General features: G+C 39.5%; 1 protein-coding gene across 11 annotated transcripts in view; it reads right to left on the bottom strand.

Annotated features, from left to right (window-relative positions):
- Alms1 (ALMS1, centrosome and basal body associated protein) overlaps nt 1–18485 on the bottom strand; it is a 100387-nt gene that overhangs the window by 65061 nt on the left and 16841 nt on the right. For 7 of the 11 annotated variants that reach the window (XM_039107348.2, XM_039107353.2, XM_039107349.2 and 4 more), the window contains exons 4-8: nt 16551–16668; nt 14216–15528; nt 13559–13677; nt 8977–9136; nt 697–4479 (exon numbers count right to left, since the gene is read on the bottom strand). In XM_039107348.2, the coding sequence (XP_038963276.1) occupies nt 697–4479; nt 8977–9136; nt 13559–13677; nt 14216–15528; nt 16551–16668 (5493 nt within the window). Of the gene's footprint in view, nt 1–696; nt 4480–8976; nt 9137–13558; nt 13678–14215; nt 15529–16550; nt 16669–18485 lie in introns of those variants that run through there. The other 4 variants (XM_039107352.2, XM_063285806.1, NM_001106604.2 and 1 more) reach the window with 3 other exon arrangements.

Genomic DNA, 18485 nt, shown 5'->3' with positions numbered 1-18485 from the left:
AACTTTTCTTCTAATCAAAAAGTCTCTATCTTCCCATAGTACTTGCTATAGTTACTAACACCTCTATGAAATCTAATACAAGCAAAACTAGGGAGATTTTGACAGAATTCAAATATACAAGGAACCACACAGGCAGTTAATCTCAAGATTCCGAGCCAGTCCTGAACCACGTACAAGATACTACCCACAACACACTTCTTTATGTCTTAAAGACTGTTATGACTCCTTTACAAAGAGTCTACTAGAGAGTAATAATGAGGCTAATAAATAACCCTTTACACTTAGACCTCTAACCAAAGTTTTAGTACTAAAGACCTGATATCTTTCCCTTCAGACTAACTCCAAAAATTTCTTAAGAAAACATACATAGCTTTAGAATATAAAACAACTTACAGAAGAAATTGGAGGCCTATGTGTCTCCAAACAAGGATATTACAATAAGAGAATTAACTAAAGAAGTACAAAGTACTGTCCATCAATCATGAGAATCTCCTTCTAAAACCATAAACACAGACTAGCACTACTGGTTATATATCTCATTTACAGCATTGTTTTTGTTTTCCAGATTGTGGATAGAAAATATCATTCTATAGTTCTCTAAGAAAATAAATTTAGAACTTCAAACATCTCACTATAAACTGCTAAGGTGTAATGTTCACAGACCTGAATGTACCTATTATGTCAGTTAGTCCTTACCTTGGGCTCGGACTCGATATTCCTCCTCTTCTGCATTCTTAAGTATCTGTTTGGCTTGATTCAGTGAGGATTCACACTGCAGAAGGTACTTCACATGTGCAGCCAATGAATCTGCACTACCATAGCCATCTTCACTCTCTGACAAGCCCTCCTCTTCTCGGCTATCTGTTATGCTTGTCTTGGGTGAAGTATACGGAAAGAAGTTTAGAAAAACATCAGAAACAGATTCCAAAGACTCTGGTAAATTATTGTCCCATGAGCAGCAACCATCACTTACATCACTACTCGAGTCACTCTTTATGATTGTCATCATAGGGATAATAATTTTATCCCCAATGCCTGTGCTGCAGTCTTCAGGTTCAGACCTCATTACAGACCTGGTAGCTCTATATTGCCTGAAATTTTCATCAAATGCCACTCGAGCTGTGCCATTTGCTTCATGTAGAGGACTTCTAAAGGTAGCTGAACTAATAAATTCCCAATTTCTAACATTCCTCTGGTACTTAAGGTTCGTCTGTGTACCGATGTCCTTCTGTACATACTTAGTGTGTGGGACTTCCTCTGCAAATGAGTCCTTCTGGATACAAACATCAGATGTGGGGGTTTCTTTGAAGCAAACCACCTTCTTTGATTGTACAAATGAAACATCACTAACATCTCTGAAAGGAACTAAGGGAACAGAGAAATTGCATCGTTTTAGTGCCATATTTTCTGCTTCCATTAAGAGAGTCTGAATTTCTTTAAGAGTTTTGGAACCATGATCTATATCCTGGATTTCCTCACAGCCAACATTGGCAAAACGTGAAGATTCTGGCTTACATATGATAACTCCATCATCAATTTGTGAATTTGAAGGCATCATAATGTCTGCATTGAGACAAGACTCAGAAGAATTCAAATTATCAATCAGCTCTTGTACATGCTCTGAGATAAGCTGGTACTTTTCACTGTGTGAATAAGTACCAGGAGGAACTGTAGGTAACCTAGAAATCTGGTCAGCTTGTCCAAGACTGCTTGAAGCCTGCATGTCAACTTTAGCTGGATGTCTATCTGGCAGTTCCTTTGGGGAAGAGAAATCTGACTTCTCTCTGTATGGGTAAGAACTAGACAGAAGTACTGGTGCACCTGTGTTTGCAACAGTTGGCTCAGAGACAGTTGAAATCTTCGGAATATCTTCACTTTGATCTCTACCTGATAACTGTTTTTGAACAAAAATAACAGGTTTTACTTTTTGAGCACAGGAGGCATGACAAGTTGTTGGTAATGGAATCTTTGGGTCATCTGGTTTGATCACAGTTGAAATTGCCAGCTTTTCTCTATGTAAGCAGGATCTCTGAATAACTGTTGGCAGTTCAGCCGCCTGGGCATCCAGCAAATCTGCAGCCGAAATCTTGTGTTTCTCTTTGTGTGAACAGGAACCAGATGAGACTGGAGGTCTCTTTTTCTGATCAGACAATCCAGGAACAGTTGAAGACTTCAAAGAATTTTCAGTTAGATCACAATCTGGTGAGGCCTTTTGATAATTACTGAACCTTTCTTTATGGAAGTAGAAAATGGACGGTCCTGCTGGTGCCTCAGGCATCTGTGCCACACAGGCAGAACCGTCTGACACCTTCAGAGCCTCTCCTGTAAGATGGCTGGCCGGCAACTGCTGTGGAGACAAAGCACTGGCCTTTCCCTGTATGTTGGAAGGTTCTGTTGGTTTTCCAACCTTCTGGGCAACTGGTTCAGGATGAAAAGTACCTAATGCATCCCCACAAGTATTTGGCAACTCCTGCTGATGAAAACCACTGGACTTCTCTCTTCTTGAGGAGGAGACTATGTGTGCCCCAGTCTTCTGATCAGTAGAGCCAAAGCCTACTGATTTCAAAGATACTTCAGTACCATCTGGTAACTTCTTCTGGTAAGAGATGAGACGTGTCTTATCACGTGAAGGGACAGAAGGAACTTCTTCAGCAACACCTAAAATTTGCAAAGCTTCTTCAGTAAGATTTGGCAAATCCTCTTGGGAAGAAATAGTAGGTACCTCTGTGTGTAAGAGAGCAGAAGACACTACTGGTATTTCAGTTTTCTGTTCAGTGGATCTAACACCACCTAGAACTTTCAAAGCTTTTTCACTAACATTTGGAAACTCTTGCTGGTAAGAAACAGAACGCCTCTCTATATATGACTGTGAAGTAGAAGGCACTGCTGGTATACCAGTCTTCTGGTCAGTTGGTCCAGGAACAACTGAAACGTTGTGACCTTTAGTTAGGGGACTATCCGACAGAGGCTGCTGGTAGAAAATAATGGGCTTTACCTCAACAGAACAGGAAGCCGAATATACTGGTGGCTCCCCAGTCTTCAGGTCAGCTGGTGCAGGAGAAGCTTCTTTAGAAAGATGACCATCTGGCAAGGCCTGATGGTAGAAAATAATGGACTTCTCTCCAACTGAGTAGGAACCTGATGGTCCTGTTGTTATGTTAGTCTTCTGTTCAGCTAATTCAGAAATCCTTGAAACTTTGAAAGGCACTACAGATGGAGTGTTACCTGGAAAGCCAGCTTGGTAAAAAATAATGGACTCTTCTCCAGGGAAGTAGGAACTAGGCGATATTGTTGGTGCCTCAGTGTTCTGGTCGGGCGGTCCAGGAGGCTCTCCAGGCAAATGACCACCTGAGAGCGCCTCTTGGTAGAAAACCTGAGGTTTTTCTCTTTGTGAGAAGGAAGCAGAAGTTACCATTGGTATAGCAATGTTCTGGTCAACTTGCAGATCCTCTGCAGATAGACCACCTTCTGGCAAGGCCTGTTGGTAGAAAACACTAGGCTTTTCTTTTGCTGTCACTGTCTTCTGGTCTACTGTTACAGTTGAACCCAAGATTTTCTGGGCCTCTTCAATTAGGTAACTGTCTGGAAACTTCTCTTGATGAGAAATATTGGGTCTCCCTTTATATGAGTAGGAAACAGAGGTCAGAGCTGTTATTCCAGATGGCTCTTCAGATGACTTACAAACATAAGAAGCTTTGAAAACATCTTCAGGTAGATGACTACCTAGCAAAGTTAGCAGGGAGGGGGGAACAGGCTTCTCTGCCTGTGAAGAGGAAGTAGAGGGCACTGCTGATAGATCAGTCTTCTGGCCAGCTGCTCCTGACTGAGATACAACCTTTCTAGTCCCTATAGGCACATGGCTGTCTGGAAACTCTTGGTAGTAAATAATACCAGGTTTTGTTTTGTGCTGGTAGGTACTAGAGGACACTGTTGGAATGTCAGCCTTCTTGTCAACAGATCCAGAATCAGTGGAAACTTTCACTACATCTTCAGGCAGGTCCTCTCCTCTGTGAGAATATGAGAGAGAGAACCCTGATAGCAAATGAGTCTTCTGGTCACCTGATTCAGGAATAACAGAAACTGGCAATGTTTCTGCAGTTAGAAGACTGTCTGATAATGTTTGCTGGTAGAAAGCTTTAGCTGTCTCTCTCTGTGGCTGGGAAACAGAGGTTACTGTTAGGGGCAGGGCATTCTCAGCTGATCCAGAAACAGATGAAACATTTGGAGGCTCTTTGCCTTGAGGACTGTATGACATCGGATATCGATAGAAAACAGATTTTATTCCCTTAGAGTAAGAACTAGATGGTACTGTTGGCATCTCAGGCTTCTGGCCAGCTGGCCTAGGAGCAGGTGACACTTTCCGAATCTCTTCGGTAAGATGCCTATCTGGCAACTCTTCTTGGGGAAAGCTGCCAGGCTGTACTCCATGTGAGTAAGGAGAAGAGATTGCAGCTGCTCCAATCTTCTGGTCAACAGATCCTGTGAGATACAAGGAAGCCATTCTAAGAAAGTTTAAAGTTACACATACCTACATTTAAATAGTCAGAGCTTTCAAATAAAGAACTGAATCATGGAACTCAAGGTCTTAGAAAAAATGAGAAGTAAATGTGTAATCTGTAGATAGAAATAAGGGTCAGAGTGAAAGTTACGGAAATGAAAACACAGAGCACAGAAAAGCCAATGAAACATAGAGAGGGCTCTCTGAACAAGACAAAGAGGGTTAGCAAATTCTTAGCAAAATACCCAAAAGAAAAGATACCCAAATTAATAAAATTAGAGATTAAAAATGGAGATAATGCAACAGATAACAATAAAATTCAGATTATTAAAACATATCAATATGAAAACCCATATGCCAATAAGCTGGAAAAATCTAAAAGAAATGGATAAATTTTAAGCATATATTTCCTTAGTTACCTTTTTATTGCTATAAAGGGACACCATGACCAAAGCAACCTATAAAAGAAACCCTTTTTTGTTTTATATTAAGTGTTTTAATCTGCAACTGGGGCTTACAGTTTCAAGAGGTGAGTCTATGACCATCATGACAGGGAACATGATGGCAGGCAGGCATGGCCCTGGAGCAGTAGCTAAGTTCTTACATCATCTTGACATACAACCACCAGGCAGAGAGAACTCTCACTGGGAATAGTATAGACTTTTCAAACCTAAAAGCCCACTCATGGCAGCATACTACCTCCAACAAAGACACATCACTTAATCCCTGACAAACAGTTCCACCAATTGGAGGCCAAGAATTCAAATAAATGAGTCTATGAGGGGCTATTTTCATTAAAACCACCACACATATGAACTATAAAAATTAAACCAAGATATAAATAACTTAAGCATATCTACAACAAGCAATGAGTCTGAAGAAGTTATAAAAAAAAAAAAAGTCACCTAAAAATGCCCAGGCCCAGAAGGTCATGTCCCAATGGCCATGTTATTGCTGAATTCTATCAGAGTGTTTTTTTCCCTTGGTTTTTCAAGACAGGGTCTCTCTCTATGTAGCTCTGGCTGTCTTGGGACTTGCTCTGTAGACCAAACCTGCCTCTGCCTCCAAAAGCTGAAATTAAAGGCTTACACAACCACCATCTATCAGACCTCTTTTAAAATTTTGTTTTAATCAAATACTACTTGTGGTGGTAAAATTAGCCCCCATATGCTCATATATTAGAACGCTTAAATCAGTCACCAGGGAGTGGAACTTTTTGACAGGATTAAAAGGAAGTGTGTCACTGGGGCTGGGGTTTGAGTTTTCAAAAGCCCATGCCAGGCCCAGGTTCTCTCTCTGCCTGTGGATCAGAATCTAAAAATCTCAGATACTACTCCAACCTCTGTGTGCTGCCATGTTCCCCATCAAGTTGAAATGAACTTAGTTCCTGAAACTAAAAGCAAGCCCCTAGTTAAATGCTTTCTTTTGTAAGACTTTTGTAGCCTGGCCATAGTGTCTTCACAGCAACAGAACAGTGACTAAGACACCAGTGCATGATGTTGTGCATTGATGTTGTGCATTAGAAATCAGAGGACAACATTCATAAGTCACTTCTGTCCTCACAGGAATCAATGCCAAGTTTGCACAGCAAGTGTTTTTTCCCACTGAGCCAACTTTCTGGCTCTATACTAGAACTTTTTTTAAAACATTGTTTATCTTTATGTGTATGGGTGTTTTGTCTGAATATGTCTGTGCACCAACGCATGTAGTACCTGCAGAGAACAAAGCAAGGTGTAAACTGGTGTGAATTGGAGTTGTTAATGGTGTAGCTGCCATGTGATGAGGAGAGTCAAACCAAGGTCCTCTAGAAGAACGGCCAGTGCTCGTCAAACATTAAGTCATCTCTTTAGCTCCCACAAGAACTTTAAAGACATAGTCCCCAAACTATTCCATAAAATAGGATAAAAAAGGAATAGCTACCAAATTTGTTTTATAAAAGTCAGTACTACTCTGATACCAATGCTAGACAAGGACCCACAAAAAATAGAAAACAGGTCAGTATACCAGAAGAACACAAATGCTTAAAATCTCAGTAAAATATTGCAAACTAAATTCAACAAGTATAAGGTTAATTTACCATGAATGACCAAATTAGCTTCATTCCAGGAACGTAAGAATGATTTGGCATATATATGTTAATAAACATAAAATACAACATTAATAAACTCGGTCAGAAATCATACAGTCACCTCAACAGATGTAGAAAATACCACTGACAAAGTGTAACACCCCTTAAGATAAAAGCCCTGAAGAATTAGAAACAAAAGTAACATATCTAAATAAAGGCTACATATAAGCCAACATGTTCCTAAATGGAAAATAACTGAAAATCTCAGATTAAGTATATTAATTGAAGTTTTATCTAAAACAAGACAAGAGAAATACAAAATATGCAAATAGAAAAGGAAAAGAAATCAAAGCCCTCCTGTTTGCAAGCAGTATGATCAAACATTTAAGAACAGGACTGTGAGTTGATTCAGCAGGCTAAGATTGCTAGCCATACAAGCATGGTAACCTGAGTTCAGTTGCTGGAACTCATAACGGAAAGAAAAGACCAACTCTCAAAAAAAAATCTGAAGTCTGCATGTACTAAAGAGACAAAGACAACTAGATCAATAACCAGTAATCTGACCAGTCAGCCTGGCAAGAAAAATGGTTTCTGAACATATTTTCATCATCCAAAGCTCTAGTTTAGTGGTATCGTCTATGTGAACACTTAAGGAGGCCTTTCTGATCCAGCATATAAGGACTTAGAGTGCATGCCTGTTTTCACAAGGAAAGGAGAAAGAACACCTCACTTACATGAAAGTGCTTGATGTAGATAGAGCACTTGGCAAGAGCCTCTCACAACAGAAGACACCACAGTACTGTGTTCGTGTGGGCAGAGTGACAAGGATCACTCCAAGGTCCTTACTTTGTCACTAAGAGTTCTTGTGACCTTCCAAAGGCTCTACTTCCTAATGCCATCACTCTGAGAGTAAGAATTTCAAAGAGAAAATTTCAGGGACACAATCATTCAGAACATAATGAATCCCCATCTGAGAAAAAACATTTTTCATAATTGGAAGGCAAAAGTAATTGAGCTCAAGAGCTCAAGAGATGTATGGATGCAATTAACCTTGTACAAAAGAGAACAGGAGACCATTCTGAGGAGGAAAGCAGTACTATTTACTGAGAAGTTGGTGAGCAGTAGAGCAGTTTGAGAGTGGCCTACTGAAAACTTAACATTCGCCAGGCATGGTGGTACTCACCTAACCTCAGCACTCAAGGCAGAGGCAGGCAGACCTCTGTGAATTCAAGGCCAGCCTGATCTACACAGAGTTCCAGGACAGCCAGAGCTAAAAAAAGGAGCCAGACCCTATCTCAAAAAAGAAAAGGGGGAGGGAGAACCCTAATGGAAATGACTAAATAAAAAAATTAGCAGGTAATTCTCAGAAGAAATTGGAGTAATTGATCCTAGGATGGTATGGCTTAGCTTACACCCCAAAACCCCAAAATCACTTATGCCAACAGTATAACTCAGTCTAAGAGCAAGGACAGGGAAACTGCCTTAAGGTCAAGTAACCTGGAGTTCTGCCTTCAAGGGCAGGTACAAGATGTCCCAGCATGCCTTTCTGTGCAGGTCTCAACCAATTAGACAATTGGTGAGGCAGATCTTCCTTATTCAGTCCACTTACTCAAATCGCTTCCTCAGATATCCCTTCAGGTATGAGTAGAAATACTGCTTTACCAATTATCTGGTGTGCTGTTTAATTTTTTTGTCAACTTAACACAAGCTACATTCATCTGAAAGAAGGAAACCTCAATTGAGAAATGCCTCCAAAGTCAGCCGATAGGCAAGCTGTGAGGCATTCGCTTGATTAATGACTGATGTGGGAAGGGAGAACCCAGCCCATTGTAGATGGTGCTACTGCCTGGGCAAGTGGTCCTGGGATATGTAAGAAAGAAAACTGAGCAAGCCAGGAGGAGCAAGACAATACACAGCGGGCTGGAGAGATGGTTCAGTGGTTAAGAGCACTGACTGCAGGTCATGAGTTCAATTCCCAGCAACCACATGGTGGCTCACAACCATCTGTAATGAGATCTGGTGCCCTCTTCTGGCCTGCAGTCACATATGCAGGCAGAATGCTGTACATAAAATAAATAAATAAATCTTTAAAAAAAAAAAGAATACGCAGCGATGCTCCAAGGTTCCTGACTTCCCTCAGTCATGAAGTGTGACGGAGAGTTGTTAAGATGAAACAACAGTCCCATATTGAACTCAAGTTGGAAGAGGCAAGTCTGGTCTCAAAACGGAGCTTTGAAATAAACCCTTTCTTCCACAGGTTGATTTTGGCCATGGTATTATCACAGTAGTAAAAACACTGAATAAGATATCTGGGCATCCTTTAATCCATCCAACTGCTAAAAAGGCGTGGTAAAGCAGTAAATCATGACCTAGATATGAAGAGGGCGTTTCATGCCTCCATTTCACATACCTGTTGTCTGTGTAAGAGTTGTCAGCAGAGTGTCGGGAGATACTCTCAACATTCTGAGATTGGAGGAATGATATTCTGACTCAATGGTCGGTTCTTGAGGAACAAATGAAGGCAAGGAAGATGGAAAAGCCTGGGTAATGCTCAGATTAGAACAGTCTACCTATGAAATGAGAAATGAAGGGGAAAATTCTATTAATGACACTTTGTTGGTCAAAAAACAAACCACATTATAAAAACGAACACAAGAAGTTTAATAATTCTTACTTAATTTCATTTTACATGTACAAGTGTTTTGCCTACATGTATGCAACGTTAGAGAAAGTTGTGGTCCGCTGGAACTAGTTACAGATGATGATGAGGCCCCATGTGGATTCTCTAAGAACAAGTTGGGGCTGGAGATTTGCAGCAGTTACGAGTCGGGCTGCTCTTCCTGAGCTCAACTGTCTCCTAACTGTCTAACTCCAGTCCTTGAGAACACAATGCCCTCTTCCAGTTTCCAAAGGCACTACTTCATGCAGATCCACATGCAGGCAAAATATTCACACATATAAAAAAAAGTAAATCTTTTAAAATGAACATCAACAACTGTTCTTCACTGATGACCCATGTCCCAGCACATCACACTGAGGAGTATTACCAGTTACTTACGATCCTGTTCCTCCCAGCTGTGGTGGTTCCCCACTCAAATCTCAGAAGGAAGAGAATCACAAGTTTGAGACCAGTGAAGCTAACTGTGAGACCTGGGCCAGTCTAGTAACAGAATGAGATTCATGTTCTCAAGCCATTTGAATTCATATACAGATCAGATTTTGTTTGGTTAAGACAGCACCAATAGTTCTGTGGTTTACAATGCTGCCTTAGAGAATATCACATAGCAATAACTGATGGCATGAAAGCATAAATGCATAAAAATCTCCACTAAGTTCAAAAGACACTTAGGTAAAAACATATAGCACTATTAACTTTTTAAAGGATTAGTCTAGTCATGCCCTTTAGGACAGAAGCCAAAAATATACATAAACATGATTTTATGGGGTTGGGGATTTAGCTCAGTGGTAGAGCACTTGCCTAGCAAGCGCAAGGCCCTGGGTTCGGTCCCCAGCTCTGAAAAAAAGAATAAAAAAAAAAAAAAAACATGATTTTATTTTTTGTTTACTTGTTTGTGTATTTGGAGGCAGGATCTCATGTAGCCCAGGCTGACCTCAAACTCCTCACTACACAACTGGGACTGGCTTTGAACTCCTGATCCTCCTGTCTCCACATCTCATGTGCAAAGATTACAAGTATACATTACTTATTTCTTTTTTTTACTGGATTCTCAGTTCTCAAGAAGTTGGCAGCCACATGTTAGAATGAATATTCTACCTCTATTCCCTAAAGGCTTTTCTAAGCTTACTAGCTCTCATCTGGGAAAATCCTATCCCTTGCAAAGAGAAATTTAGCAGTGTCAGAAAACATTTTTCATTTGTCATACATGGTGAAAACAGGATGGGTAAGACAGGAAGCTGCTGGTACCTAGTGAGTAGTGGCCAGAAATACTAGAAAACATTAAAATACAGAGTGGTTCTCTAGATCAAAAACATATAGTCCAAATATAAATACTTAGAAGCCGGGGTTGGGGATTTAGCTCAGTGGTAGAGCGCTTGCCTAGGAAGCGCAAGGCCCTGGGTTCGGTCCCCAGCTCCAAAAAAAGAACCAAAAAAAAAAAAAAAAATACTTAGAAGCCAAAAATTGTTAAGTCAAGAATCTCATTCCTAAAAGTTTAGTTTCTTTTAAGTATAGCTTGTGGGAGGAATGCCGAGTAGAAGAAATGAGGTACTATTAACACACCTTCAAACATAAAAGCTATTATAACAGGTAATACTAAAAAATATACAGATAACTTCGTGGCCTGTTGGCTTAGTGAAGAAAAAATAATGTAGAATTATTTATCAGAAGTATTTGATAGATCAACAGATTTGAGGAACTATTTGAAAATGAGAGGAACCAGGAGGAAAATGCTCAGATTTATTTCCCATTTTTAAGTCTGTATGTGTGGTAATGAACCCAGGGCCTTGGGCATGCTAGGCCCTCAGCCCTTAATTACCATTACATTACATTAAAAAATTATGTCTTTATTTACATGTATGTATATATATATGTATGTGTATATGTATGTTATTAATATGTGTATATGTATGTTATGACTGTATATGCTATGAGTATATGTATATATGTTATGAATGTATGTATGTACATGCATATGCATGCCTATATGTTGGTTCCATGAATGCAGATGCTCTCAGAGACAAGAAGAGGGCTCCTGATGGTCCTCTGGACCTTTGGTTTCAGGTGGTTCTAAGTGACCTGATACTGGTCTTAGGAACTGAACTTGGGTCTTCTGGAAATTCCCATTTTTTTAACTGCCAACAAAAAAATATTAAAAGATGAGTTAAAAACTAGAAAAATGCTAATATTTCTATAAAAAAGCAGAATCTGCAAATCAGTCTGATATAGGGGATATATGAGTTATTTTGATATACACAAGTTGAACTGGAGGTAAGCATAATGTTCATTTTTAAGAAGTCCTGTTGGGCACTGGTGGTTCCTGCATTTAATCCCTGTACTCAGGAGACAGAGGCAAGAGGCAGGTGGACCTCTGTGAGTTCCAGGACAGCCAAGGATACACAGAGAAACCCTGTCTCAAAAAGCAAAAAGCGGGGTTGGGAATTTAGCTCAGTGGTAGAGCGCTTGCCTAGCAAGCACAAGGCCCTGGATTCGGTCCCCAGCTCCGAAAAAAAAAGAAAAAAAAAAAAAAAAAAGCAAAACACAACAAAAAAAAGTAAGATACCATAAAGGGCCTGACTTGGAAGAGATTAACATCTAGAAGCATAGCTGATGGCAATCCTGAGAAAATGAGACTTCTTGAGGAGAGGGTTAACCTGTAGGTAGTAGGCAGTTCACAGTACAGCATTCAAGAACATAATGAGGTTTCCTATTAGTGTTCTTATGTAGTGAATGCTGACCCTAGAAGTTTCATTTTAAACTGTGGACCAAAATAATCTACACTAATCCAATCTGACACAATGGACTAGTGAACTGCTGTGACCTATGAACCTCTTAGCACTGAACCTGAGCAGAGTGTTAGCCATTATTTCTATCCCCACTCTCATCAAATTAAAAATTCAAACAATGCATACTTTAGAATACTGAAGAAAACAAATTAATCCCATGAAATTTTCTTACACAGACAACAACCTAAAAATAAAAGCAAAATTCTTCATGTTATCTTTGTTATCTTCACATATCAACTTCTAAACCTGAACAAGGACATGTCACAAGTGAGACCAGGACACGTCACAAGTGAGACCAATTTGATGATGACAGCATCACACAACCAAGGGTGGGACTCAAGGAAACTTAATGTCAAGGAGGTCCAAAGATCCAAGCAAATGAATTGTTCTAAGTCCCCAGAGTCAGCATTTTCTGTAGACAGTGATGTACTGAACGATGGCAGCATGAGCAGACAGGTGGGCAGCTATGTGTGCAAGCTGACAGTGCTCATGTGAGAAGAGGTAGGTAGGGATCTTCAGAAACAATGCCTAGTTTGGACTCTGAAGTATCCTTTCCAGTCAAATAATGATGCTTGGCATTTTCTCAAATACCTTAAGTCAAAATTATCAAGAACTTTAAATGTGTTTTTGTCACGTATTCCAAATATTCTTGCTACCCCAACATGAAAAGGACACCTCAAAATAAAACCTTGGAAGGTTGACCATGGTGGTGGTAGATGCCTTCACTCCCAGCACGTGGGAGGCAGAGGCAGGAGATCGTTCTGAATTCTAGGCCAGCATGGTCTACACAGCAAACTCCAGGACAGCCAGGACTACTTAGAGACCTTGTCTCAAAGAACTAAAAACAAAAGAAAAGCAAAAGATAAAAAGCCCAGACTTCGGGCTGGAGAGATGGCTCAGTGGTTAAGAGCACTGACTGCTCTTCCAAAGGTTCTGAGTTCAAATCCCAGCAACCACATGGTGGCTCACAACCATCTGTAATAGGATCGATGCCTCTTCTGGTGTGTCTGAGGACAGAAACAGTGTACTTATATATGATAAATGAATAAATCTTTAAAAAAAAATAAAAAAAGCCCAGACTTCCAAAAGATGTCCCTTCCTAAGACACCAAAGAACTCGTGAAGTGTTAAGGGCTATGAAACGATCTTTCTGTCAACACTTGGAAGAGATCAGATTCCTGGGTATGAGATGAAGACCACATTGTGAGTTAATATTGGTATCAAAAATAAATGAGCTCTTTACTTTCAGTATGATTTTCTTTTCAACTAAAATATTCCTTTACCTATCCATAAAAAATGTCGAGTAACTTACAGGCTTTTCAAAATGGTTCTCTTCAGATGATGGTTATGAAGTAGCCAAAACAAGGAGCTGTCACAAAGATCACTAAGCAAATTCTCTAAATCTGCAAGCTCCAAGTACTTACCAGGCCTCATGTGTGGGAAACAGTGCAAGGTAAAAAACAAATACCATTTCCTGAGTCAGTACTGGAAAGGACTGTACTCTACAATGATCACGCCATTGTATCTCACCTCTCTTTGCAATTCGGTAATTCTTTCACTGTGTGCACCAGCATTTTCATATATGCTGGCGTATTTAGCATCACCAAACAGAATAAGGACATCAGATTTAGCCTTCCCCTGCAGGCCCTCTATTAAAAAAAAAGAAAAGAAAAAAGTCATGTTGTATAACTATATATGTATATATGTATGTGTGTGTACATATATATAGTGCCTGACTCAGCCCCCAAGAAATTTCACCTTGGCCTCCATCGGCTTCCAGCAATGAGCTCTTTACTTCCATGACTATAATCAGCAATGCGTCATGAATCAGTGCTAATGCAAAGTGGGACTTGCATCACATGCTGCCAAGTTTGCTGTTCCATACAGCAGCAGATTAGACCTTCATAGGGTTACTACAGTTTACATCCTTACCCAAATTATAGGCTGAGGAATCTGCAACTTCTTCAAAGGTCTGCTGCTTTAAATCTTGTAAAACCCAAGATCCTGAAGTTGATATTTTCTTTGCAAAACTAGTGTTTGAAGATCCTACCTTCTCTGTAAGGTTAAGACTGTTTATACCATATTGAAATGAAGGTGGCTGTGTTTTCTCAAGACCAACAGCCTGGTTGTGAACGTTTTGACTTAAAGGAGATGACTTAAGCTCTAGAATGACAGAAACCGGCTTACCGAGCATGCTCTGAGGAACATTAATGGGATGCTTTAAATCTGGATAGTGATATAGGGAGCCAGCATCATCTTCTTTACACAACAGTGGTTTGGAATCTGCTGGTTCAAACACCGCAGGAGTAGACTGGTATTGATACTTAAGCTTATCAATGAAAGAGATTTCATCCTTACAACTGAATGGGGAAAGGTCTGGTTTTAGGGTTTTTTTCTCTTCGCTGTCATCTGCTAACAGTTGACTGCTGTCAGTTTGAGTCTCACTTACAGAACCCTCTTGATTGGAAGACTCAATTGAGGCAATAATTGCCTCAAAGGCTACATTTCCAGTAGCATCAACATTTTTCTCATCAAAAGTAGTAGCTGCCTTTTGGTTTCTTTCCTCTTGAAAACAGAGTTGTTCTGATGTCTCATTAAAGTTGGATTTGACTGTCGGAAGAGGACAACCAGAGGTATCCAGCTTAGAGATATCAAGTCCTCTGCAGAGTATGTATGATTCTGCAACTCGTTTCTGACTCTCAGGGATAGCAACGGTCCCAAGCGACTTTATCTCTGGGTATTTGGCATGCACCCGAGAAGATGCCCAAGTATTTCTAGTCTCCTTTTGCTTAAAATATTGAGATAGTTCTTTCTGCAGATCTTCGTTTCCTTCATAACCCTCCAAAGAATCATTCTTTTGACTCATCTCATCTTCTGCTGGAGTCCTTAAACAAACATTTTCAGGAGGATTATCAGAGGTCAAGGGAGTCCCTTCTCCTCTTTTTAACATGCATCGCAGGAAAGAGCGTGACATTTTATTAGGAAGAGAAGTAATTTGACGTGAGAAGGAAGCATGGTCCTTACTGGCTAGAGATGCTTCAGTCTGTTTTAAGGCTTCCTGCTTCCGATACTGACTATATGAACAGGAAATGCCAAGAGCGCTGCTCCTTTTCACAGTGATACTTTCATCACTAATGTCAGATATGGTTGTAGAGGACGCTTGGTCTTTATCAGCCAAGCTGCCTTCTGGCTGCTGAGTGTCCTTTTCTGTCAGCCATGACATATATGAATACTGGGCATCATAATGATACGAGTTATCTGGGCTTTTCAGATCATCAGGAGCATTACATGGTACAGTTTCTCTATTATTCTCTTGTTCAAACAAGGAGAGAGAGCGCTGAGACCCAAAAATTGTGCTACCTGTGAGTGGATGCTGAGATATACTAAAGCAACTGTTAACTAAGTCTGAAGATGATTCTGAGGTGGCCTGGATTAAAGCTTCACTAACTTCTGACGGTCGAGCAAGCCATTCAATATCTTCAGACTTATCAGGAATCCCTCTGAAAATACAAAGTTATAAAGAAATAATTGGCTCCTGATACTTTAATTTTTAAATACTAATGTGAAAATACAAACCTGGTGTGACTAAAATCAGGTTTACTTGAAAGTGCATTTTTAAAAGTTCTAATCTTCAATCTTTAGCTAAAGATTAAACAAAGAAAAGTTTGCAGCCAGTAAGTAAACCACCACCTGCTATTGCCTAGCATTGTCCTAAGACAGATCAACTCCAACACCACAAACACAGTTAAGACGCTGCCCTTTTATAAGGCTTGCTATTTTAAATGTTTGCTCCCTACTATGAATTGACACTCCTCTAACTTATATCCTTCAGTTTACTGGTCAGTTATTGTGCTTATTAATTCTACTCCCAAAATACAATATAGCTTAGTCACTTTGATCACCTAAATGAACACAGAACTTTGCAACCATGATTCTAAAGTAATATACAGCATAATGACAGGGATATACGCTTACTTTCTAAATATCTAGAGTTTTGAGTTTAAGGTAGAGTTTTCTTTTAGTTTTAACAAAAAAACAAAAGCCTTGGACAGTTCCAAGTATGTTTCTAAAGAATTACAGAATGTCCTTCCATTTTGATTGTTCTAAAAGACATCAATTTGAAATATTACAAAAATCTTACTTGATATTTGCACAGTATAAAGACAGCCACCTAGACTAACTCAGTAACAGCTGAGCAAACTCAGAGTGCAGACAAGTTAACATCCTAGAAATGCCCGCTTTCTTGCAGGATAAAGGTGGGCTGGAGGGGAAGGAGAGCCGCAGCACCCAGAGACTTAGAATAGGAAACCCAGGTTCCTGGTAACTAAAGCCTGACTAAAGGCACACCAAACAGTACATTACTTCTAAACCACAGGTCAAATGCTGCACCGACTGAAGACGCAAGAGTGTGCTAAGAACACCTACTCCTACTCCCAATCCACTTCATCCTGAAACTATTACTACTACTAACAACTACTGCAAGAGTAGCAAATTTAGATGGTAAATAAAAGAATCACCCTACCTCAAAGGTGCAAATTCCAGTTCACTTTGTTGAAACAAGGAATCAGGTTCAAACTCCTGGTCTTGGGTCATACATGTCAGCAAGGGCAAATCAGGAGCAGCAAAGTCATCCTGTATCACTGCAAAGTTTCAAGTATAAAGAGGCTGAGCAATGGAAACGTGCAATGCTTTAAAGCACCTAAGCCTCTGCCATCTGGAAGATTCTACATCATTACAGCAGTAATACACTAACAGTAGCAATCACCTATGGAACAAGAAAGGCTAAACATCTAACACACAGTATCTCATCTAATCCATGAAGACTTTGAAGAATAAGTATCATTTACTATTACTAACTTAAAGGTAAGAAAATTTATTTACAAAACTTATTATTAAATAATCTCTTCATATGTAATTAGGTTAAATGACAGCATTCTAACTTCTTTGCAAATTACGATACAATTTATATTAACAATTAACAATCGTCAGCAATTAAAGCATGTCTTTTTTTTATTAATTTTTATTTTGTATGGGTGTTAGGTAGATGGGTGTGAGTGTGCACTGGTAATCAAATGGCAATCAGGAGACAACTTGCAGTAATCATTTCTCTCCTTCCACTTCGTAGGAAGAATCAAACCTAGGTCATCAGGTTTGGCGGCAGCTGCCTTTGCCTGCTAAGTCATATTGCTGGCCCCTCAATCTTAAGTAATATGAAATTTTATATATGAATATTATCAAAGGGTAATCTAACACTGTTAGGAGATGATGAGGATCAAAATTATATTCAAAATAGTGAACAAGGCCTCCCTCTTAAATAAATATTTGTTTTACAAAATTGCTTGTCAAGAAAATTATGTATGGTATTACTATATAAGTAACAGGTGGCCAGTTTTAAATAAATATTTCTTAAATTTTCTGTTTAAACTCTACCATAAGATGCTATCACAAACACAAATGCTCTTTGAAGCTCTCGTTCTGAAATATATAAAATAGGTATATTACCTGAAGAGTTTGAACCTTAAAAAGAAAAAGCACTATGGTTTCCGAACAGCTTAAGTAATTATTTTTTGTTGTTGGCTTGTGGGATGGAGTGCTTCTGTGTTTGGTTTGTTTTTTTTGTTTTTTTTTTTTTTTTCAAGACAGGGTTTCTTTGTATAGTCCTGGCTGTCCTGGAATTCTCTATGTAGATCAGGGTGGCCTCAAACTCAGAGATCTGCCTGCCTCTACCTCTCTGCTTCTGCCTTTCTCTCCTCCGCATCTCCCTTCCAAGTGCTGGGACTAAAAGCATATGTCACCATGCTGAGCTTAAGTAATTCTTATCTCTTTAAATATATATAAAGTAGTATAAAATCCTTATTCCCTATAGCATTTATAAAATTACAAAACAAAAATTATCCATATAAAACTTGATTTCTAAAATGGCAGCCTGCTAAAATTGAGTAACGATGTGCTGCTAAAACTAACCTGGTTTTTCAACACGAATTTAATGATTGCTACAGCACATTTCCTTGATTCAACTATGTACAGAGCTGACAGCTCCACCCTGGCACCAGCCTTCTTCCTGGAATGCCCTCCAAGGAGTTTTGCTCTCATTGGTGATATACACCCTCCCTTGGGACCCCAGCACTCTCACTGCTCTGGATTGGCACACATTTGGTTCCTCTCCAATTCTATAAAAGCTGCTTTATCACAGGGACATCCTCAACGATAAGCAAAGCATCTGCTACACTTAGCAGGTATTAAATGAAAAATATTTACTGAATTGGTAAAAAATAAGAAATGGCTAACTTTAAAATCATAACTTTAGTCAGTAAAGTGCATTCTGGTCAAGCATGAAACCTGAATTTAATTCCATAAATTGTTGTAAAAAGTTAGGCATGGTATTACCCACTTGCAATCCCAGTGCTAGAAACATCAAAACAGGCAAATCCTTGGGTTTTCTGGCCAGCCAATGAGT

The sequence above is a fragment of the Rattus norvegicus genome, chromosome 4, assembly GCF_036323735.1.
Source record: "Rattus norvegicus strain BN/NHsdMcwi chromosome 4, GRCr8, whole genome shotgun sequence".
Classification (NCBI taxonomy): Eukaryota; Metazoa; Chordata; class Mammalia; order Rodentia; family Muridae; genus Rattus; species Rattus norvegicus.
Note: the sequence above shows the minus strand (reverse complement) of the source record. Positions and strands in the feature narration are given on the sequence as shown.